This window comes from Rousettus aegyptiacus, unplaced genomic scaffold (assembly GCF_014176215.1).
Source record: "Rousettus aegyptiacus isolate mRouAeg1 unplaced genomic scaffold, mRouAeg1.p scaffold_m13_p_4, whole genome shotgun sequence".
Classification (NCBI taxonomy): domain Eukaryota; kingdom Metazoa; phylum Chordata; class Mammalia; order Chiroptera; family Pteropodidae; genus Rousettus; species Rousettus aegyptiacus.
In genome coordinates this window covers 37,285,198-37,310,008 of record NW_023416307.1, presented here as the reverse complement: position 1 = coordinate 37,310,008, position 24,811 = coordinate 37,285,198, and the positions used below count along the sequence as shown (strand labels likewise).

General features: G+C 32.9%; 2 protein-coding genes across 6 annotated transcripts in view; one reads left to right on the top strand and one right to left on the bottom strand.

The window, feature by feature from the left end:
* The window catches only part of GNB4 (G protein subunit beta 4), a 45,102-nt gene extending 28,123 nt beyond the window's left edge, over positions 1–16,979 (top strand). For both annotated transcript variants that reach the window (XM_036218796.1, XM_016160085.2), the window contains 8 exons: positions 254–292; positions 1,003–1,109; positions 2,188–2,251; positions 3,882–4,044; positions 5,060–5,126; positions 5,242–5,443; positions 9,522–9,738; positions 12,876–16,979. In XM_036218796.1, coding sequence (XP_036074689.1) covers positions 254–292; positions 1,003–1,109; positions 2,188–2,251; positions 3,882–4,044; positions 5,060–5,126; positions 5,242–5,443; positions 9,522–9,738; positions 12,876–12,982 — 966 coding nt within the window. In that variant the 3' untranslated portion in view covers positions 12,983–16,979. The remainder of the gene's footprint in view (positions 1–253; positions 293–1,002; positions 1,110–2,187; positions 2,252–3,881; positions 4,045–5,059; positions 5,127–5,241; positions 5,444–9,521; positions 9,739–12,875) is intronic.
* Positions 16,980–17,475: 496 nt separating this feature from the next.
* MFN1 (mitofusin 1) overlaps positions 17,476–24,811 on the bottom strand; it is a 29,096-nt gene continuing 21,760 nt past the window's right edge. For all 4 annotated transcript variants that reach the window (XM_016159734.2, XM_016159883.2, XM_016159800.2 and 1 more), the window contains exons 15-18: positions 24,308–24,460; positions 23,351–23,547; positions 21,427–21,561; positions 17,476–19,619 (exon numbers count right to left, since the gene is read on the bottom strand). In XM_016159734.2, coding sequence (XP_016015220.1) covers positions 19,538–19,619; positions 21,427–21,561; positions 23,351–23,547; positions 24,308–24,460 — 567 coding nt within the window. In that variant the 3' untranslated portion in view covers positions 17,476–19,537. The remainder of the gene's footprint in view (positions 19,620–21,426; positions 21,562–23,350; positions 23,548–24,307; positions 24,461–24,811) is intronic.

Here is a 24,811-nt window from a genome sequence, read left to right as displayed (position 1 = left end):
GAATTAGGTAGTGGTGATGAGTACACAACATTGTGAATTTCCTAACCACTGAATTATACACCTGAAAATGATTTAAATAGTTCATTTTATGTTATGTGGATTTTTCTCTCAACAAAAGCTTTTTAAGTAAAGATTCTGTGGTACAATAAAAAGTATATTTGCAAATCTACGTTTTTCAATGAAAATATTATTTTAGATTGTATCTAGTGATTTCCATGTCTGAGTGTGTTATAATCACCTTTCTTTACCTCAGGATGCGAGGAAAGCATGTAACGATGCAACGCTTGTTCAGGTAAAGTTTTTTTTTACCCCTTCATTTCCTTTTAGTAATTCACACGAAACAGCTTGACATTGATGCAAATGACCTTCAGATTCTTATTAATATTTAATTGTAAAAACATGAGATCTCTATTTAAAAACACTTTGTAGTTTGTCAGATTCTGTATAAGTGCTTTTTAAAGCATACTTGTTCAAGTAGAATTTTGGAAAAATAGTTACTATAAAATATGTAGATTCGTATGTTTCTTTTTAGGTAGCTTCTGATTCTTTTTGATATACTCTAAGCTTTTTTTCTTATATTAACTCTTACGAAGGTTTCATTAGTATAACAGATAATTTTCATTTAGGAAATATTTTATGTGCTTTACAAATATAGAACTGGCGTTTTTACAGATAGTTAAAAATGATAAATGTTTTACTCTTTGATCAACTATTAGATTTTTATTTGGGATTTTTTTTTTAACTAAAGTTGAGTTATGTCTATGCTTTTTAGTTAATAGTCTACAGAAGATAATCTCACTAGAAGGTGTGCACATAGTATAATTTTAATCATACTTTTTCTTGAACAGCATATTGATCCTATAATGACTCTGGAATTATATTAAATTACCTTCAATTGCTATAAATTTGCTTTATGTCTGTTTTTTTGACTATTAATTGTTTCTGCTTTATTTTCTGAACTATGTCTAAGGTAAAGAGTAACATTCTTGTCACTTCCTAAAGATCACATCAAATATGGATTCTGTGGGCCGGATACAAATGCGAACAAGACGTACACTGAGGGGCCACCTAGCTAAAATCTATGCTATGCACTGGGGATATGATTCAAGGTCCGTACCCGTCATTTTCAAACTATCAGCAGAGTTATTTTCGTTAGAAATCATCATTTGCATTTCTTTTAAAATAAACATTTTTATAGTTAAAAACAAACTCTATGAAGTGTTTGCAGAAAATGCATCTAATGTGAACACTGCTTTCACTAAAAGTATTCATTGATACTTTAAAAGTTTAGAAACCTTTACTATGGAAAATAAATTTTCTTCACAAAACTATATATTATCAGATTATCCAGGTGAACTGTTTAGGATTTCTTTTCTTTGCAATGAGGTATTTTACTTTTTTTTTTTTAATATGCAAAAGCAGTTTTATTGTATATAAACCTTGAATTTTCAGTTAATCAAGTATTTATTGAATATTGCTATGTTCAGGTTACTGGATATTGCTATAACTATTTAATACTTAAATTCACAAAGGACGGAAGTATTTATCTCTACCTTTAGCTCTCAAAATTCCATTTTTCAAGACTCATTCTCTTTTGCTAGACTACTTGATTAACTCAACTAGCAGTTATTTTTCTCTCTTTTACTTTTCTATGACATTATTTTATACCATTCCCCTGACAATTTTTACCTACTTGGTTTCTTGTAAATACCTCATCTCCACAGGATGGTAGAGGCCTCAAGGACAAGTGATATTTCCTGAGTCGTACCCATAACACTGCCTTGCATTCACAGGCTCTCAACTGATGTTTTTAGGTTGAATGAAATATGGTCGTTAGGCTTATATGTACCTGTTGTCATTAAATTTAAATCAGGAAATACTAAACCAGTCAGCTAGAAACTACCAGTATTGAATAAGAACTATAATGTCACCATGAAAAAGTTGAATCATAACCAGAGGTATTTTTAGTAAAATGTCTAAATTTTGCTAAATTGTTTGTTATGTTGAAAATTTTGGCAGCAAAATAAATTTTTTTAAAGTTGAGAGGGAGATTATTTTCTGGTATCAAGTTTTTAATTAGAAAAAAAGTATTTTTCTTTTATGAATTATTCTATATAATGCAATGCATAACTAATTTAAATTTTTTTTTTTCTCTAAGTGACAAATTATTTTTGTTTGTTCCTCTAGGCTACTAGTCAGTGCTTCCCAAGATGGAAAATTAATTATTTGGGATAGCTATACAACAAATAAGGTAGAATTTCTTAATCATTCTTTTAAATAACTTTATTTGGTTTAATATCCACCAATTCCTTCCTTTATTCTATTACTTCCAACTTTAATTTCCTTCTAAGATACATTTATTCCATTTATTTTAATCTAGATCCTCTCTTGAGGCTTTGTGTTTGCTTTTCATTTTTATTCCCAAGGACAGCTGCAGGAATATTATTCAGTATGTTTTACTGAAGTCTCAGATTTTCATATTAGAAAAGAGTGTTCATCTGTTTTACATAAAACAGTTTTAAAAAATTTCCATTTCCAAATATGACAATGACCCTGAGATTTTATTTCTACTTGTAGATAAGCTAGAATGTTAATGTGAAACTTTTCTTTGATCCACTCTAGGCATTGATTTGTGTTTCTGGACTTCTCAGAAGAAACAATCGATTGGAGGCAAATTAGAACTCGTTTAGATCTTTTGGTGGTGAAAGCCAGGGGTTTCTCTTAGCATGTCCACTGGAAGGAATCCCTGATGTAAAGGTGTTGAGTGGTTATAAGAAAACTTTCACAAGTTTCTGTGTACATTCATATTTTTATTAAAGGTTTAAAAGTACCATTTTGCAAAGTAAACAGTATTTTCAGCCTGGTTGAGATTTTAAAGGTAGCTAAGAAAGATTTATATTGTAACAGTTTTTCTATATTAATTGGCATTGAGTATTTGTCTCTCAGTTATATTTTCCTAAAGCAAAAAAAAATTACATTTAAACAATATTACTTTAGGTTAAGTGACATCACAGTAGGAATCACCATGATGTGTTGATTCTTTTATGGACCTAAATTAGTCTTGCTATTCCCATATACCTTAAATTTTGCTGCAGGGCCTGCAGGTGATTGGTGTTGGGTAACAAGGCCCAGACAGTGGTTGAATAGATCAGTATAAACTATTAGCCATGGTTTAAATTCAAGCCCAGAGTGTGTGCCCTGCTATTAGAAGGGCCTTCTCCTCATGGAAGGACCATTTTAATTTATTCTGGTTATTATATTATGCAGTGTTATGTTGGAGGGAATCCCTCTTTTGAGCAGTACTATAAAAACAAAGAATTGAGTCTATGGCCATGCTATCCTGAACAAGCCCGATCCTGTTTGATCCTGGAAGCTAAGCTGAGTTGGGCCTGGTTAGTACTTGGCTGGGAGACCACCTAGAAAGACCAAGTGCTATATTATTAAAAAATAAAAAAAATAAGGAATTGTAAACTGACGAGGTCCTTGTAATCTGTGAGGTCAACCACGGGTTGCCTCACCTAAAAAACAAACAAACAAATAAATAAATGCAAAGAATTGTATTAAATTCTTTAACATTTTACACCTAATATTCAAATTGCTGTGTTAGCATTGAAACATCCTATGTTCTTCTCTTAAAAGAATAATTTCTGAAAAGAGCACTTAAATCCTAATGATTTGATGATAATACAGAAAAAAAATAGGCATTTTAGTGTGCATTAGTAATTTTTTTTACTTTTTCAGTCCATCACATTCTTATTTTGCCTTAATTTTTTAGATGTATTTAATTTTTAATATTTTCCTCATTGTAAATAGGTTAGGAAGGTAAATAGCTCTTTTCCTAATCTTAGTAAGAGTTTTTATGTATTGTATTTGTTCTACAGATGCATGCTATTCCTTTGAGGTCCTCCTGGGTTATGACATGTGCTTATGCTCCATCTGGTAATTATGTTGCTTGTGGAGGACTGGACAACATCTGCTCTATATATAACTTAAAAACCAGAGAGGGGAATGTGAGAGTGAGCCGAGAGTTACCAGGTCACATAGGTGAGCTCCACCAAATATTGTCCTTTCCTACCAAACTTGACTCCTCTTGAAGATGAGCTGATCAAGGAGAATGAGTGACAAGTTGTGTTCAACTGGCTAAAGGATGAGTACTAATCAAGTGAGAGCAGAAATTACTATGAACTAACTTTTTATAATTATATAAATGATGACCATAATTCTGTTTTTTAAAAAAGTATTGTTTTTGTAAAGATGATAAATGTATTGCAATAATTCAAACAATAATGAAAATACAAAAAGAAAGCAAATATTTTCTGTATTCTCTGCCACCATATAACAATTATGGGATTTTGGCTTCTATACTTCATTATGGCATTGAAAGTGTATATTAAGATATGGTTTTGAAGTATTTTTCACTACATGATAGCACATTGCTTAATTTGCCAGTATGCACAGCATAGTTCAGTGGTCTAGTGTTTGGTTAGCAGTGTTGATTAGGAAATATTTGCCCATTCATCAGATTTCTGCCTCTCCAAATTCTTGGCAGTACTATCTGACCATGCTTTTTACAAAATCTCTATAATGGCATTTTCCTGTCACTTCCACATTTTGAAACACTGGTGAACTCTATCATTTACATGCCACCTTTTTCATGAAGCCTTCTCTCAGGTGGTGGTTCTAATTTCTCACAATACTTTTAATCTTTCTCTAAGGTACTTGATACCGTCTGCCATAGACTATAGATATTTGTGTAAAAGAGTATCTCTCTCTTAGGTAATTGTACTAGATGGAAGGGACTGTTGTCTTACTCAAGTTGTAACTTTTAGAGTGCCCAACATGATGTCACTGACAAAGTAAAAACCTAAGAGAGTTAGTTGATAAGATTTAGTTGCAGACAGCATAGAGTTTGAAGTAATTAAAAGTAGAACTACAGATTATACTAACAAACACTTGTTGCCCAGGTATTATATTTTTAAGAATATATATCAGTATTTTGCATGCTAATTGAATAATTCAGTCAATGATGACCTAAAACGTGTGCCTCTCTCTGTCGTAGGCTACTTGTCCTGCTGTCGTTTTTTAGATGACAGCCAAATTGTTACAAGTTCAGGAGATACAAATTGGTAAGTTTATTCCAGAAAAACACTGATTTTGGGGTTCAGGGTGGTAGTAGGGTAGTAGTAGGAACTAATGTAAGAAGAGATCATAGTCATTATTTTTATTTATTTTTAATTATAGTGCTTTATGGGACATTGAAACAGCCCAGCAGACCACCACATTCACTGGGCATTCTGGAGATGTGATGAGTCTTTCTCTGAGTCCTGACATGAGGACTTTTGTTTCTGGTGCTTGTGATGCCTCTTCCAAGTTATGGGATATTCGAGATGGAATGTGTAGACAATCTTTTGCTGGACATGTGTCAGATATTAATGCTGTCAGTGTAAGTAAATAACATTTCTAAGGAAAACTTATTGTGCATTTAAAGCCCAGAACTGCTGTAGCATGATTTTCACAACAAATTGGCTTCAAGGATTCTTATAAATAATATGCTCTTAGAACATTGAATCCCAAAATAGTTTGATTAAAAAAAAAAAATAGAAAGATTTTATCCATAGGCCTAGGTCTTTATTTGCAGGTGAACAATAAGTTTTACTTTCTAATTTAGAGAGATAGATCATCTTGAGCAAACAAGTTGGAAATCCACAACAGTTGTTCCCAATATTCCCTTTTTATTCTTTTGATATCTTCATATCTGTAGGATATCTCATTCACGATATTATTTGTCTCTTAGATTTTTCCTGATCAATCTAGAATTTACATTTTGAAGTCCTAACCCCCAATACCTCAGAATGTAACCTTACTTGAACATAGGGTTGTTGCAGATGTGATTAGTTGAGATGTACTGGATTGGGGGCCTTTAATCGAATTTGACCAGTGTCCTTAGAAAAAGGGGAAAATTAGAGACAGCAAGATTAGAGGTAAACAGTGTGAAGAGATACAGATTGAAGATAGCCATCTAGGAGCAAAGGAGAGAGGCCTACCATATGCTTCCCTCCTAGCCCTTAGACACCCTGATCTCATACTTCTAGCCTCCAGAACTGCGAGACAATACATTTCTTTTGCTTAAGCCACACAACCTGCCATACTTTGTTATGGCATTCCTTGCAAACCAGTACATTTAGCTAGAAGTTTATCAGTTTTAATATTTATCTTCTCAAAAAGCCATCTCTTGGTGTCAGTGATTTTTCTATTATTCCGTTTTCTGTTTTATTGATTTTCACTCTGATCTTTATCTCTTTTCTGCTGCTTACTTGGGTTTCATTTGCTTTCCTTTTTCAAGTTTCTTAAGGTAGAAGCTGACACCACTGATTTGAAAAGTTTTCTAATATTGAAAGTTAAAGTTATAAATTTCTAAGCATTGCTTTTAGCTACATTCCACAAATTTTGAGTGTTGTATTTATATGCACTTGAAAAGAATCTGTATTCTGCTGTTATTGGATGGAGAGTTTCACAGATGTCAATTAGGTCAAGATGGTTGAAAGTGTTACTCACATGTTGTATATCTGTAATGATTTTCGTCTGTTCTTTCTATTATTGAAAGAGGAGTGTTGAAATCTCATTGAGTATTTGTTTATTTTTCCTTCTAATCTGTTAGTTTTTGCTTCAAGTATTTCAAAGCATAAAACTTTAGGATTGCTATCTCCTCTAATGAATTGATTCCTTTATCATTATGAAATATCCCTCTTTATCCCTGGTAACATTATTTGCTCTGAAATCTTTGTCCAATATTAATAGAATAGACTACTCCAGTTTCCTTTTGATTAGTGTTAGCACAGGCATATCTTTTTCCTTCTTTTTACTTTTAACCCATTTATGTCTTATATTCAATGTGATTTTCTTATAGGCAGCAGTTGGATGGCGGGAGGAGTTCAGTATATTTTCTAGATTACAAAAACTATTTTTAAAATCAGTAATTTTGCTATACCAATAACAGCCAGGTAGAAAATAAGAAAGATGAAAAAATCTATTGAGAACAGTAATAAAAATTATAAAATAGACAAGGAATAAATTTAGCAAGAAATGTGCAGAATCCTTATGAAGAGAGTCATAAAACTTTTTTAAACATTAAAAAAAATTTCACATTCCTAAATGGGAAGACTGCATGGCATAAACCAACCATTTACTCCTTTCATACTAATTTGAATTAAAACCCAAGTGGATTCTTTTTGAGATGAGTCAGGAATATGAAGAAAAGAGACTCAATCAAATGTCTGTGAAAATCAAGTAGGGGGAATAATGGAGGACAGACTGATTGAAGCAGAATGAAAGAGTGTTTTGCTATGCCAGATGATAAAATTTACTATCAGGTTATAATGATTAAAAAATAATGTGATACAGGTACAAGAAAGGACAGACAGCCAACTTAAAACTAACATTTTTTTTTAATGTAAAACTTTAGTGAATAATAGATGTAGCAACAAAGTGAGTGGGAAATATTTAATTAACAGCTGGTTGTTTAATTAACAATAAGAAAAGTTAGATCCTTACACTGAATGCAATATATTAAATAAATACCAGTTGGATAAAAAAATGTGAAAAACGAAGATAATATTAAAAAAAAAGCTAGAATATATTTGAACATCAGATAATAGCCTGGTGAAGGACTTCGTTAAAAAAAATAAATAAAAGAAAGACATCTCAGAGGGAAAGATAAACAAAATTGACTACATGAAAATTAAAAATTGCTTATATTTTTAAAAAAGTAAACACTGGATAAATACCCAGAAGTGCAATTGCTGGATCAAAAGGTATATCCGTTTTTTAATTTTTTTGAGAAACCTCCATACTGTTTTCCATAGTGGCTGTACCAATTTGCAATCCCACCAACAATGTATGAGGGTTCTCTTTTCACTGCATCCTCACCAACACTTGCTGTTTTTTGATTTATTGATGATAGCCTTACTGACAGGTGTGAGGTAATATCTCACTGTGGTTTTAATTTGCATTTCTCTGATGATTAGCGACCTTGAGCATCTTTTCATATGTCTGTTAGCCATCTGTATTTCCTCTTTGGAGAAGTATCTGTTCAAGTCTTCTGCCCATTTTTTAATTGGATTGTTTTTTTCTGTTGAGTTGTATAAGTTCTTTATAAATTTTGGATATTAACCCCTTATTAGATAGATGTATCTATCCAAAGAAAACCAAAACAATAATTTGTAAAGATCTATGCACTCCATTATTCATGGCAGCACAATTTATAATAGCCAAGATATAGAAACAACCTAAATGCTCATCAATAGATGATTGAATAAAGAAATTATGGTTCATATGTACAATGGAATATTGCTCAGCCATTAAAAAAAAATGAAATCCTATTATTTCAATGACATGGATGCACCTAGAGGTTATTATGCTGAGTGAAATAAGTCACAGAGAGAAAGATGAATACCATATGATTTCACTTCTATGTGGAATCTAGGAATAAAAAGAACAAATTAATCAAAAACAGACTCAAAAATATAGTGGACAATTTGGTGACAGGGGAGAGGGGTTGGGGGAATGGGAGAACGGGGTGAAGGATTAAAGAAGTAACAATTAGTAGTTGATAGTTGAGCACAAGGATGAGGAGCACAGCACAGGGAATGCAGTTAGCATTAATGTATTGGCTAAGTGGAGGGCCAGAGAAGGAAGGGAGCAATTTGGGGAATCACTTTATGAACAGTATATATGTCTAACCAATATACAGTATAATTAAAACTAATTTAAATAAATAAATTTATCTTAGAGCAAAAAAAAACAGTAAACACTTAGAAGGCAAACAAACTATAAAATATTTGTGACAGATAAAACAAATTTATATTCTTCATTTTATTGCTACAAATCAACAAATTAAGTTGCTAACTGCAAAATAAAAAGTAAGGAAAGGTTATGAGCAGTCAGTTAAATATAATTCAGGTGGCCATTAGTTATATGAAAAAAAGTTATTTCCTCTTTATACAGAAAAATCAATGTTGAGTGATGCTCGTATCTGCAAGAAGGGATTCACAAACTAATAATGCATAGTTTTTCTTTAGTACCAGCTTAACTTTATAACCTAACCTAACTGGAATGAGTCATGTTCTCTTTTCTAAAGTCTTTCCTTTTATTTCTCATAAGGGGATTTTGAAACATTTAAGAGTACACATATGTAAATTCTATAAAATCATATTTGATTTATATGTTTTAATAAGATCTATAGAGGACCAGAGCCAATATTTATTGAACATTTACTGTGTGTTAAACAACAGGTTATGTACTTGGCATATGTTATTTCATTTACTCCTAACCAATACTCTAAAACTGAAACTAAGGCCCGAAGTATTTAAGAATCTTTAGTATCCAATATCACTCACCAGGGAAGAAGCCAAGTTGGAATTTGATTCTAGGTTTGTTTTACCCCGGAGTCTATTATTATTACATTGCCTCACATGATTTTTGTACATGTCTATGAAATAAATGTTTGTTGCTTTTCTTTTTAGTTTTTTCCAAGTGGATATGCCTTTGCCACTGGCTCCGATGATGCCACTTGCCGTCTCTTTGACCTTCGTGCAGACCAAGAGTTATTATTGTATTCTCATGACAATATCATCTGTGGAATTACCTCCGTAGCCTTCTCAAAAAGTGGGCGCCTCCTGTTAGCTGGTTATGATGATTTTAATTGTAACGTATGGGACACGCTAAAAGGAGATCGTGCAGGTTAGTGACGAAATCCACACTAGGTTTTGGTTTTGCAGGGAACGTGAAGCCTTCCCATCAGTTGGTTGAGGCTCTTGGACACCCTGGAGCTGGGCAGTGGCAACCCGGTTCTCATTCAGGATCCTTGTTGCCCTGAGTGCAGTTATAGTCCGTAAACCATAGTTAACATTTCTTTTTTCTGAAGAGTTAACATCCAGTACTGTCATATTTTCTTGTTTGGTAAGTTTTGATGTAACTATGAATAGCAAATATAATTCATTGTGGTCTTTGCCAAATTATAATTTTTTATAAGCTGACAGGAGACATTTTAACTGCGATGGGTCATCTTCCTTCTGGAACAGACCTTGTGTAGGACAGGACATGGATGCACACTGCCTTCCTATAGCCCCGTTCTGTTTTGTCCTGCAGCTTCCAAAATATTAGTATTTACATTATATGTCATTAACAACAAATTACACAGTGATTTAATTTTTTTTTTTTAAGAATTAAAGTTGTACTTAAGGAATCAAATAGTTCTACATGGCTTAACTCCTCCCACCACACCCCACCCAGCCAGTCCTTCCCATCTTCCAGTTTTTCTCATTTGGGGAATTTCATTTCGAACATGTCAGTATTTACATAATTATGACTTTTTAAACAGCACTTACTGCTGAGCAGTGAGGTATATACTATGACTTCTTTTGCTGTGCAGACCTTTTTTGTGTTATCGAGTTAATTATTTGGCTTATGTTCTTAGTTTTGATGTACTTACTAATTATTCTACAGCCTTTCTGCCAGTTTTGATATGTCTTGGAGTGGATCCAGTTTCATCCAGTGTGCCGGGTATCCAGTGGGCATTTTCAATCTGGAAACTTCTACCTTGTAGAACTAGGAAGTTTGGGGTGGGGGTGGGTATTTAATTGCTAGCATTTCTTCTCCATTGTCATTATCTTTCTATAACTCCCATTATTCTGATGTTTTACTTCCTTGGACTTTCCTTAGACTTTCTTATTCTGTCCTATTTTCCATCTGTCTTTATTTGCTCAGTGTTCTGGGAGGAAGTCCTTGTCCTATTTTTCAATGATCTGTTAAGTTTTGGTTTTTCATTTTTGCTACCATCTTTTTGAGATATTTTTTAAGGCATCTTTTTTTTTTTTTAATGAATAAAGATTCATTTCTCTGAGGTTATCAATGAAAGCCTTTTTTGAAGTTTTCCTCTTCAAGCATAATCTTTTATGTTTTCCAAATTGCTTTTCCCACCTGTCTTCCTTCTTATTTGGTCCCATCCTTATTTTTAGAATATTTCCTTAAAACTCTAGTGATTCCTAGCTTGTTCTTCACACTGAAGAGTGAGGCACTAAAACTGTTTGAAAGCCCAATGCACGTGGTTGGGATGTTGTATTGCATGTAGGCCTGCCTCATTGAAGGACAATCTGGCCAGGTTTTCATTGGCGAAACACTGATAGATCTTGTGGACTTCTCCCCCTTGGACTAGCTATGTTCTCTGAGGTGGATTTTCTACTTTTCTACCTGGATTGTATAATCTGGCTGCCAGTTTGGGAGCTGATTTCAGGAGGAAAGCTGCGGGGCAAAACAATTAACAAGTTAACTTTTTTTACTCCCCATATTCTGCAGTTCTGCCCATCTCACCTGTGCCTATTTTCTTTCTGTTAAGAGACCGTTTTATACTCTCTCGAGTAAGTCAGTCTAGTCTTAAATTTCCTGGTGAAGGATGATCAATCACCTGACTGAAGAGTGGAGGAGGAGGCCTAGGGAGTCTGATTCTTGGACACTTTCTAACACAGTCTTAGTTTACCCCAGCTTTGCCCCTACCTGGTCCCAGAGATGCCTGGTTCTGCTGGTATCTGACCTTTTTGGAGGTTCTGCAGTATAATTTTGTTTCTTGAACAAAAGACCACTTGCTATGAACTCAGCATTTTAGGGTCCACTAAAACAGTTCTCACCATCTAACTTACAAAATTTTGTTGTCATTGCCTATTGTCATATCCTCACTGTCCTTGTGGGGTTTTGTCCTTACCTTTTTAAACTCCTATACAGTTGTTGAGGTTTCTGAGAAGTAGAGGCAGTGATATTCTCAGGAAAAAGTTCAGTTTGCATTTTACTTGTATATTTTTGGAGATATTTTATTGTCCAAGCCAGGTACTTTTTAAGGTATTAGCTGTTTCGCCTGGATTTAATCAGTATCCACAACAAAAGTTTTTCCCTATTTTTTAATATGTGCTTGAGTTTTAGTTTTGCTTTGCTTACTGGTTTTAAGATTGGCTTAATTGGATACTTTCATCTTGAAATTGAAATGTGGCTTATTCTTATATTAATTTCCTTTCCAGTGTGTCTTGGGTATTTAGCTATAATGTTCATTTTTGTCATTTCAACCCATAATGGTAAATTTGCCCATTACCAAATGTTGCCACACTGGATATGCTATAAATATTAAGAGCTAATAAGAAGAACTTCTGTTCCTGAGATTGAATGAAAATGATATGCTTAATTATGTAGAGAGAACACAGTATTAAAAATTCTATAAGAATTTTATATATTCTATTTTTTCTTTAAAATCTTTATATTTCTCATTTTCCTTCCAAATTTTGGGGAATATTTTTTTTATCCTGTGTGCTAATCAGAATATCAAGATTAATATAAAGAAGAAATTAAAACTAGATGAGTTTGGTGGCTTCAGAAGGTTATAACCAAAACATTTTAGCGTTTGGTGGTTAACAGAAACAAATTATATTGGTATTTTCAGAAGTGATACGGCTTCATTCTCGTTTTTGAAGTAAAAGACTACTTCACTGAAATTCATTTAAAATTTTGTTTTTTGAAAATAACATTGCTCAGTGGCAAAATTGGAATATCATGAACTTATTAGAGATGTAGAGTAATAGCCTATCTTTTTCTAGATTATAAGCATAATTATGAAATAATTTTTCAAAAATGAATAACATGATTTGATGCATGTCAAAAATTCATGTACAAAGAATTGTTTTACTTAACAATGTACAGCTTATCCCTAACACTTACTCAGTCTCCCCATTTGGAAGAATCTTAGCTTTTAAGTACCCTTCTAGATCTTTTACATATACTTGTTTAATTCTAAAACTTGCCTATTGCTAACTTTTTATTGAACTTTTGTTTTTCAGGTGTTCTTGCTGGTCATGATAACCGTGTCAGCTGTTTGGGTGTAACTGATGATGGCATGGCTGTGGCAACAGGCTCTTGGGACAGTTTTCTTAGAATCTGGAATTAACAGTGCATACACATTTTGTGTCCTCTGTTGACATCTGGAGAAATCAGTGCTACAGCCTATAGCTGTGAAAAAAATCCTACCTTATATTTGCAGGTGAAGATTTTTCTATTGAGATTATATACAAAAAGAAGCTTTCAGTAAACTACAAAATAGAAAAAAGATGAAAAAAAAAAAACAAGGCAAAGGTGCTTGCTGAGATCAAAAGGACCAGTGTTATTAGAGAAGTTGAACTAATTTAACCTTGACGAATTTTTGCTTTTACTAAGTTTCATTCTTTATTTTCTTTGTGTAGAACAAAAAGTACACATAACAACCTAATACTTTGTTTGCATTTTTTTTAAGAACTACGTTTTAACTTTGTATACATAAGAAATGTCACATTTTTGAGTTTTGTAGTGGAGGAACTAGGCACAGCAGTAGATGGAAGTAATACCAAATGTGTGTGTCTATGTTTGAAGAAAGTCTTAAAGAGATCCTGGTTGCTTGATGTTTAAGAAAGCTGACAGCTGGGTACCTCTGTGGGGAGTCCTTTTGATTATCATTCGTGTCTAGTGCATCCTTTGCCATCATGTCAATTTAAATAAGTGCTCAATTTCAGTCCTTTGAGGGGGAGATCATTGGAAGGCCAGGAGATAGAGATTTCATTCTGAAATTTGAGACATATGTAAGAAACTCAATAAGTAGACAACAGTAATTGCATGTAAATGGTTCTTGGCATTTAAAAGAACATATGATCAAATGACACTTCGAGTAGCCCTTTAAATAGTTGGACTTTCCTAGTGATTTCATATTCTAGAACTGAGTTTGTAGAGTATACTCATTATCTCAGAACATTTGAATTGTCTTTACATCTGAAGATTTTTTCCCCCAGTGTTCTCCTTCATTATGTAACTAGATAGGAAATATGACTTTACGTTTTTGAAAGAAGCGTAAATAACCAGTCACAAGACCTGATTATAGTTGTCACAAGGTGGATTATGAATTTATGTTCACATAATATGAAATCTGAATTACTGTAAACTGTGCCTTCAAATTTTAAAAAGGAAACATTCAGGCTTTTTGCTCTTCTGTAATATTTCTTCCCTTAGCACAAAATATTGGTTTCTAAGTGGCATGGCTTTGCTTCAAAGACTGGCTAGATGCATGTGACTATTTTAAAGCCAAAAGAAAATCCCAAGAGCTTTTTAAAGGAGTCAAAGGAAAATACAAAGCAATTCATTCCTCTGCTTGTCAATGGTATAATGTGTCTATTACTAGAAAGGGCCCTCCTGAATTTAAACAAAGATACTTTTCCCTTTGGATTTTCTTACAAATAAATCTAAATGATTGACAGTGGAAGTTTGTTAGTCTTGCTTGATGATGACATCACAAGTTATTCTGATCTATATAAGTTCATTGTGTTAACTCAGTAAATTGTCAGTTACTGGTGAGATAGGTCTCTATTAAATTTTTATTACCTGTAACCCTAACTTAAATACTTCCAAATTTTACATGTCGATTTTCATTTTTCTATTGTAAATGTGCTATTACACCAACTATAATAAAGTCAGTGTCAGTTTTAACATCAGTTGATATTAAAAAGAGAATAGAATGAATAAAGGAAGATTAAGATATAGGACTAAAAAAAAAAAAAAAAAAACGACTTGTGGCGGGCATGAATGTATATATATATTATACACATAGATTTCTGTGAATTTTTTTGCTGTTAATGTTTGTGGACTATATCACTTCATAAAGACCAGTTCTTGAGATAAGGCAAGAAAATTTTAAAGGAACAAATTAATTTCCAAAAAACAAAGGAGGGATGAGGGTTTGCCATGTAGTTTAGCAATGCATTCCAAAATCCTGTTCAAGAAAGTACTTTTGCCGTATGCAAAATAGCCTTATATAGAGTATCTCCTCTAGTCTGAAAATTATTCTAGGAACGAGATACTTTAGTCAGAGGCATACTACAAGACTCCTATGGTCTTAAACATATTGATAAAAATGACTTTGTTCCTAAAGTTTAGATAATTTAAAAGCAGTTCTCATAATTAAATATTTGACAACTGAAAACCACCAGGATTGTGACTAATTATAAATATGACCAAATGGCAACCTCATTACCACATTAATTTACTAGTTAAACTTTTGCTTTCTATGGGTTCAGCTAATTGTCTATTTAATTCTGTTGTTTATTAAACTTCCTGAAATCAATAAGCATATAACTTGAATAATACTGTATAGTTTGAATCTTAGTTTTTTAAGACTTAAAAATATGGCCAAATGTAGTTTTAGGGAATTTGCATCACTAAAAACATTGCAGTTATCTGATGCGTTTTTTTTTTTTTTAACTTTAAAGAAACAAATATGTCCCTCAACAGGTTTATTTGAGGACTGAACACTTCATAAAGACTAGTTTTTAGAGAGCTGGCAAGAAAAATTTAAAGGCATATATTCTTTTCTAAAACAAATGGTGACATGCCATTGTGGTTCACCAAATTATCCCAAAAACCTGCTCAAGAAAGCACTTGCTACCATGAGCTAGGTCCTTCCCTAGCTAATATTTTCATAGCTATGATTCCATGGTTAAACACACCATATTAAGTTCCATCTTCATACAGGCCAAGATTTCAACTACAAGAGATACTAGCAGGTAGTTCTTGTAAATTAGATTCAGCTGAACTGACTAATACTGCATGATGATAGAGGTAGACTCCTAGACATGATGGATGTAGGTGCTTCTGAAATACGGGGTAAGCAATTTTAAAATTAACCTATTAAAAGAAAAATACGTCTTGACTTCTTCAAGTGACAAAATGAAATTTTTATTGTTAAAAAATATTGTGCCCGCCCCCCAAATACTGTGCCAATGTTACCTGACCTTTTGAGGTCTTAGATTTAATAATAAAGACTTTACATACTTTAAAAGTGAAAACCTTCATGGAAATTTATGCTTTGGTTTCCAGTGAATGTCTCACATTTAAAATTATAACAGTTGAATACTTGTGACTTATCTGGAACTGATTAGTTAAAAGTCTCCTAAATGGGCCCATCATCATTTTAACAATTCCAGAATCTGTAGGGTGTGAGTCAGGCTAAAAAAATTTTTTAATTACTGTGTTCAGCTTCTAGTTTCCCTTTTGGAAAATAAAATTTTAAACTATTTCTCATCTTCTATAAGAATTTTTAAGACACACAAGCTAGACTATCTTCTGAGAAAGGTTTGCACAATGAATAAAATTGGTATTTAGATTAAGCAGAATGTAAAATGCATTTCATATTTACTAGTTTTTCTTCCATTGTTAGAGGAGTTGCCTTAAATTCAGAGCTATATTTAAAAATATTGGTTACCTTAGGTACTCATGAAAGTGGTTTGCAGCTGAATGTCTAAGCACTGTTTTAAAAAGTGATTTATTAATCACCGATGGTACACTTTGTATTTAGCAAATTTGTTTGCATGTTAATAAAACTTGCTGTCTTTTTTTCTTAAATCCAACTACTGATCCTGTAACAATTATGATGAGTGCAGCACTATGAAAAAACCAGTTGTTTTGTCAGGTGTTCAATGTGCCCGACAAAATCTTACATCATACGGTATTTTTCTTAATTAACAGAACTTCAATGATTTACCTGATAGATATTTCAAGCCTTTGTCTTTCAAACAATGGTGCTCTATCCTATTCTAAGAAACAGCTGAACATTTGCATTTCCAAAGGCACCAACATCTAAATAGGTTTTTAAAATTGCTAAAATGTTTTTCTTCAACCAGAAAGATAAACATTTCTACACATTTGTGGCCAATAGACTCAGTGTCAGTAGTATGACTATGGGAAAGGTGAACCTACTAAATTAAAGTTCTTATAAAAACTTTCAACCAAACAAATGATGGATTTGTACCATGACTTAACAGTATTCTTGGATATTTCTTGCAGTGATTCATTCCTTTACTTGTACAGTAGCTCTGTGAAATATTGCTGTGAATTCATATTGTAATCAATAAAGTGCTTTAACCAGATTCCATGTAGCATGTTTTAAGTCAATTAGACTGTATCATTAAAGTCCCCGAACTAAACTCCAAGCTCAATATTTCATACTCAGCCCTAGACCCTTTATCTAAACATAGGCCATGAGCTGCTGGAGCAAGGAAGAGATTGGAGTGCTCCTGACCTATCTTTCAGTACAATGTGAGTTTACTCTTAAAGTGCCACAGATTTTCATTAAAAATCAAAATTAAGTCATTCTTTTCCTGGAGCTCACTTAGGATCACTTAGTTTCCTTCCGTGTAATCTTTAAATAAACAATTCTACTGCTTATAGTACTGATTACAAGCTTTTACTCTCATCACCACAACTTTGGGGGAGGATAAATGAGTAAACTTTCAACACTAGGCCAGGTGTACTAAAGAAGTAAATGCAACCAAAAGACAAGCCAGTCTACTCATGATAGCTTACACATTTCCTGTAAAAATTAAAGGTAAAACTGACTAAATGCCAATATAAATGCTGCATTTATCAACTATCAGGCAAACAAGTTTTATTTTCACCTTGCAAGCTTGCATACTTATAAAAATGTAGTTTTGTAAAAAGTCTGAGGTTATACAAAGTTTATAAATCTGCAAACACATATTGAACAATAACTACATCAGCTGTAAATTACATAATTTCTGTAGAACTCACCGGCTTATAGGTACACTTACCTCTAGGCATAAAGGCTGAGTTTCATTATTTTAGTGTTCCATTTCTAGTATTTATACATTTTCAAACTTGATCAGGTAGAGCTGTATTCAAACCAGTGATGGCAAATTTACTACAAACTATACCAGAACCATGATTCCAGTAGTCCCCAAACTCTGGCATGCATCGGGATGACCCAGAGGACTTCTTACAACATGGATTGCTGGTCCCCAAACCTAGTGTTTGATTCAGTAGGTCTAGGGTGGTACCTAAGAATGTACATTTCTTACAAGTTTAGAAGCAATACTGTAGATTCAGGGACCAAACTTTTAAGAACCACTGTAGTGTGCTAATGAGGTGATACCAAACCACTATGCTGTTTCGAAAGTTCCAGTACTTCCTATTAAGAGTAAGGCCTTGAACTTGTAACAAATTAGCAGTAAGCAGTCTTGGGCATCAGTTTTTTATGTTGCAGTTTGTTACCTGACCCCACTTGTTAGTGGCTTGTACCATCTTTTGGTTTTAAGCAATAACAAAAACTATAAGTTAATATTTATTTGGATTTGACACTGCATCCTAGTATGATATAAAAGCATTTTTGAGAGGCTTCTATGGCCTAAATAATGTTAAATTCCACTTAAAATATCTTAAAAAATAGTGTTGCACCTGCTGTGAAAAGACAGAATAGCATCCAGGAGCCTTAAAGGCACAGAAAAGTACTGAGTATTAAAAGATGAAAAGAGCCTGAAATGTTATCCCTCTCACAGAAAAAAAGCAAGAATATACTTGGTCAGAGCACTGCGTCCTTTGTGACTGTGCATTTCTAATAGCATCTAGGTGATGCTGACTTGGTTGTCTTCAAGACTACATTTTGCATAGCAAAGCCCTAGAATATCGTTTTTTAATGTTTCCATATAACTTTAAATTAGTTTTTAACACCAATACACACAATACTGGAATCCATAAACATTTCACTAAGCTAAAAAATACAGTGATAATTTTTAACCATGCCCTGGCAAATTCACACAAAAAGAAGTGAAGTCACCCCGGGAGGACAATCCAGCATATCCTCAGCCAACCTTCTGAAGAACAGACTTTGTAGATGACTATAACCAACCAGAATGCAGGCCACTCATATCTCTGGCGATTTTTATCACTTCAAATGATACTCCTAAAACTGAGATAGAAAACCTTCCTTACTGTCGTCATAGCTGAAGCTGAAAATGCTTCTTTACAAGCAGATCAGGAAGCTATTAGATACTTTCAGTAAAGACTATTTAGAATAACAAACCTTTATAGTGCTTTACATTGGTTTTAATGGGAATAAAAGGAGTAAAAACCATGTATTTATTAGTGGTTTACATACCTGCCAGAATGGCAAAAGTGACTGTAACTTGCATAAATAATACACTCAAGAACATTCCACATTCCTTCTTGGTGGCTAGAGCAACGCGATTTATAAAACAAAGAAGTGATTATTCCCATTAAAGTAGGCATCAAAAATTCGTTTTCAGAAAGATGAAAGGAGCATTCTCTAACTCCTGGATACCAGGAAGCAGAGTTTTCAGAGTTAAAAACGAAGAAAGCCCTAATTAAGAGCAAGGCCCCACCCCTCAGGGGTCACATAGTTGGTTCTATTGCTTTTCACTAATTCATTATTTTAACACATCAAACAACTTAGCCTTTTCTTTACCAAAAGTTAAAACCAAAGAGACATCATAACACTCTTCAGAAATGCAAACACCCTGAGATAGATCATTACCAGAATCTATACGAGAATTTGCTACTTAGGTACAGTGAGTATAATTCATATTTAAAGTCATTTCATAAAAATAGTAACTGTCCCAAATCATCCAAGTTCCACTTCTCCTATGATGATCACCAAAGCAAAACTCTATGGTTAGGATTCTTCTTCATTGCTTGAATGTAGAAACTGCTTAGTAAAATTCTCCAGCTCGTTTTTAAGTTGAACAGCTTTATTTCTAATTTAAAAAAAAAATGAACAAAACAATCTAATTATCATAAAGGTCAATGAGGAAAAAATACATTTCATACAATCTTGAAAAACCACCAGCCAGCTGATGCAACATTTATCTGAATTCGGATTATAACAACTCTTTTTAGAGTACTTACTATGTGTACTACTATAGCTTTACAATAAACAGACTCTAATGTCTGGAATGTAAAAGAATGAAAAGCATAGAAGGCACTGGAGTCCTATCACTTTATGTGGAACATATAGCCTAAGTCATGTACAGTCTAACTGTCCTTGAACTTCCTTTAAGTCAAGCATAAAGTATATAATAAGGTTTTATATATATGTATACAAGTAGCTGACAGATGTCAAAGGCCCATGGCATACCAATAAAATCATACTTGAATCATATTTGATGCAAACAACTGTCTATAATTAAGAGAGGACAACAAACTAAAACTGACAGAGGAACACAGATTTGTGTTTCCCTTTTTCATACTATGGTACACACACAGTTGCATGAGCTTCTCCCTTTATTTTTTTCTTGGCCTTGTTCTGTTATTGAGTGCATATGCTTGAGATCATGTAGGTTAAATGTACATATGAACTCCACTGTATATTTCTTCAGGCAACTCTCCTGAAGTACTAGGTAAAAAAGATGAATTAGCAGATCAAAAATATTCACTTATTCAAGTGAGTCTAGCCAAAATCAGAAAGCTACATAAGTAAAATAACCTGTTTTATCATGTATGTTTACTGTAATAAGATGAAACCATTTAAAATCCTACATAGGTTTAGAGACTCATGGACATGGACATTGGACTAGTGGTTACCAGACGGAAAAATAAAAAAATAAAATCTTAAAAATTAAAAGAAAAAAGGTAAAAAAAAAAAAATCCTACGTAAGTTAAAAAAAAACAAAAAACACTTCTACTGGATATAGTTTCACCAAATTTCAAAGGTTGCATTTGGGATGACCTAACTTAAAATAGGCGCAATGGAATTCACTTGGCTGTGTGCATGAAAGCAGGCTGGGGTCTAAAGGACAGGCAGTCATTTTCAGAGATTTCAAAACTAAGGTACAATGAGAATGTGACTGCTGATCAGATTTAGACACCATGGAAAGATATACTACCACAGTTGTTTTAAATACATGTCACAAAATTCAGATCACAAGGACAATCTCTCCAATTTGCAGACATTGCAAACTGCTCTTATGTAGGCAATTGTATGTAGCATGTATCTTGATGCAGCAGCAAGGATTAAATGACACTTAATGTTTCTCTCAGACTCACGAACCAGCAAATAAGTAATAAAGCTGACAGTTAAGAACTGCTAAGAAGTACAGACACGGTGATACTTCTGGTTTCCAAAAGCTAAATTTATTTATACCTCAAAGAATCCATGATAAATCAGAACTCCTCATTTCCACATTATAGTAGGATATTTTGCTTACCTTTGTTGTTTCAAATTTAAGCATCCCCAATAGTCCTCAATGAGAATGGAAGTTATGAGTCTTGAATATACACAAGGCTAAAAACTCTTAATTACAGAACTTGTGCTTTCAAAAGAGACTAATATAGCTTAACACTTGTAAGTTTAGTTATAAAAAAACTCTTTACTTCAGATTTATCTTGTTAAAATTAGCTTTCACTGAAGTAGCAAAACTATGGAATTAAATATGGGAAATTATAATTTAAGCCAACACAGAAAGCTAAAAGTTTTAACAGAAACGCATTAGTGATTTTACATAATTATATTTAGGTAATAAGAGCAATAAAGGTTTATATTATTGAGAAAAATGGTTCGAATACCTTAAAAGCTTTGAATTTTTCTGTATTTCTTCCAATTGATCTATCTCTTTGGAAAATCTAGCAATTTCTTCTTCTAAATGTCTTTGTGTAATATCAACTTGTTGGCAGAGGCGAGCAAAAGTGGTTGCCATTTCCCTTAAAATAAAAGACAATTTTATCGACAGTCACAAATGTCTTTCAAAATGAATAGGCTTTATTTTAAGCTTATATAAAAAGGAGATCACAAGTTTAAAAAATACTTAAAGTATAAGGTATCAAAGCATAAGAACTACTAAGAATGGTAAGAGGAGTTGGAATAGCACTTGTAAGCATAATATGACTGGGGGTTTAATTTCATCTGTCCTCGAAACCAATGCTTAAGAGGCTATATTACCTCTGCTACATGGTTGTAAATATAAATAAGCTATAAAAAGGCAAAAGATGGGTATATTTCTTCAGAAGCACAATGAGCTTTACTCTCGTGTCCTTCCCATAAAAATAATTACTGAGAAAGGGAAAGAAAATTTCATGAACTCCCGTGACGGGAAAAAATACTTTCAATCATAAAAACATTTAACCATGTTTCTAAACCAAAGGGTTATATTTATTTTGTGTCCTAGTTAATAGGTTTGCTTTGGCAAACATTATGTTCATATTCTCCAACGAGGAGCATGCCTAGTAGGTATATATCTCTGGAATATGACTGACTGACTTATTTTTCTCTGCAACTATTCTGTTCATCTTCATCTTTGTCCTGGTCTTTTTCCTCACCATTTTCTCCATATCCCATCAATTACCAACATTAGACAAATAAATCATATTTTATTAACTTAATATTTAGCTAATATTATTTTACCTGAGTAAGTAATTAAAGTTGCCTCTATTAGAGTGTGAAGCCCTCTAAGGAAGAGAATTAAGTCATCTTTAACTTTTTATTTACCATAACCTCTAGCAAAGTTATTACATGGTAGGCAATTAATAAATGTTTGAAGATGAGATGAATGGAAAGCTTCATTAATTTTGTTTTTTATGTATGAGACCATCAGCTGATTTGTGTTGGAGGTCCAGTATCTTCCTTAGAAGAAAGCTCTTCCTTAGTATAAAATTAAAACTATTATATAAAATAGGAGTTCAATAAATATTTGGTGAATGAATGAATGAACTAATTCAGTGGTCTCAAATACACGCTCTCATTGTTTCTATTCTCTATAGCTCATTTAGAACAGGCTTTCATCTTGTGTCTGAAAACAGTACAATCTCCCTGCAAATTCTTGTCTTCTTAATCTAAACCATTCTATACACACCATACCACCGCAAAATTATTTGTTCAAAGCTAAAAAATAATGCTGTCACTCCCAGGAGTCCTAATTATCCAACTCCGTCTTAATGTTAGGTTCATACTTGAATGTATCCCCCTTATATACACGCCTTTCACCAAAATTCTCTCATGTTTCTGAACACATTCCTTTTCCTCTACCCTCCTGCCTTTGGACTGTCTTCTCTGCCTAGATCTTCTTCTTCTGCCCATTCCACCCCTCCTCTAGAAAACCTTTATTGATCCACTGGCCTTTACCATTTCACATTCTAGAGTCTCATATAGTGAGAGGCTCTCATATTTCCTATCTTTTCACCTTTTATTATAATTATGTACATTATTTCTTCAATTAAACTGCAATCATCTTTAGCTCAGTGAACTTTTTAACTCACTTCTCAGTAGCATCTAAATACAGAATATTATGCACTGACTCTACTGAAATTCTATATATTTTTACTAAATCAATGAAACAAATACTTAAGATATATAAGGCACTCAGTAGACCCAGGTGTTTATGATAACAAAATGTGTTCACATTGTGATACTGCTTTGAGCTATACTCTTATTTGTGCATTTTCAATACTTCAATGAACTTTTTTTTTAAAACCAAAAATAAAGCGTTCAACTCACTGTTGTACTTGATGGCTGCAGTTTGCACTCGTGAAACTAACAATCATCTGCAGTTTTTCAGTTGCATAGTTCACAAACTGCTGTTTAAAGGCTCTCTCCTTGGCACGGGTGGTCCAGGTCAGCCTTTCATAAAGATACAAAGCTCCATACATACTTAATGAAACAGATATGAGTTTCCAGCCTACGGTTTTCCAAATCTGTAAGATAAATTTGCAACTTACTTTGAAAAAGAAAAACACCACCAAGGAGACTTATTAAGAGGCATCAGTCCCCTACAAATCTTTGAGTCAGATACATTTTTTAAAAACGTATATTCCTTCTCTATGAAAATCTGAAGTTATTAGAAACCAAACAAGCTGAAAATGAATGGCATATAAATATCAGACAAGAACTTTGATAAGCTGTCAGACATTTGGTAAGTTGATTCAATGGAAAATTTTATTTAACAGATAAGAACTACTATTAGAAGTAATCATTAATATTTTAAGGCAGATTCTTTTGGTAGTCAAAGAAAGCTACATAAGGAACTTGGATCATTCCTGTTACTCCAATGTACAAATATTATTTCTTTGTGTGCTATGATGGGAAAATAGTCAGAAAGCATTGTTTTAAGGACTAGTTAATTGGTGGTGTTTCTTTTCTAAAGATGGATTTTTGAAAAATTTAGATTGTGGTAATCATTTCACAAGTATATACATATATATATCAAATCATTATTATATCTAAAATACAATGTTATATATGTAAATTATATTTAAATTTTTAAGTATATAAATAAATATTCTTAAAAATTTAAGAGTAGGCTTATGAACTCTTCTTCATTCACTAATTTTAACCTACAACTTTGTCATTTTGCAGATCCTGCAAATAGAAATATACCTTTCTCTTTGTGATCTAGCAGACAGCTTTGCAAAAAAATTCAAATTTCATTATACTAAAAAAAGTACTGCTTCTTACCACTCCTCCAACAACGATGATGCCCATAGATGTTCTAGATGTAAGAGAGGCTAATCCTGTTATTAAGGTAACCATGAGTTCTTCCTGTGATGCATTATCTGGCATTGATGGATTGGTAGGAGCAGTGGGAGTAGAAGCTAAAGATCTGGGGAGCTAATAAGGTTGGGAAAAAATGATCATTATAGTTAAACAATCACAAATGAAATAGTTATGTTTATAAAATTCTACTGCATTTCTTTTAAAATTATAGTAATAAATCAATGAAAAGAATGACTCCAATTAATAAGTATACCATAAACATAAGAAGAAAATAGAAACACAATTAAACATTTTCTATGAAACTATTTTCTGACAGATATCATAAAGAATAATGAATTTTCATAATATACAATGAGTCTACCAGTAATAGTAGTCCCCCAATTCTCAAATTAAAACTATATTTTAAAAAATTTCTCACACCAGAAACACAATCCATTAAAAAAAAATTGGACTTCAAATTTAAAC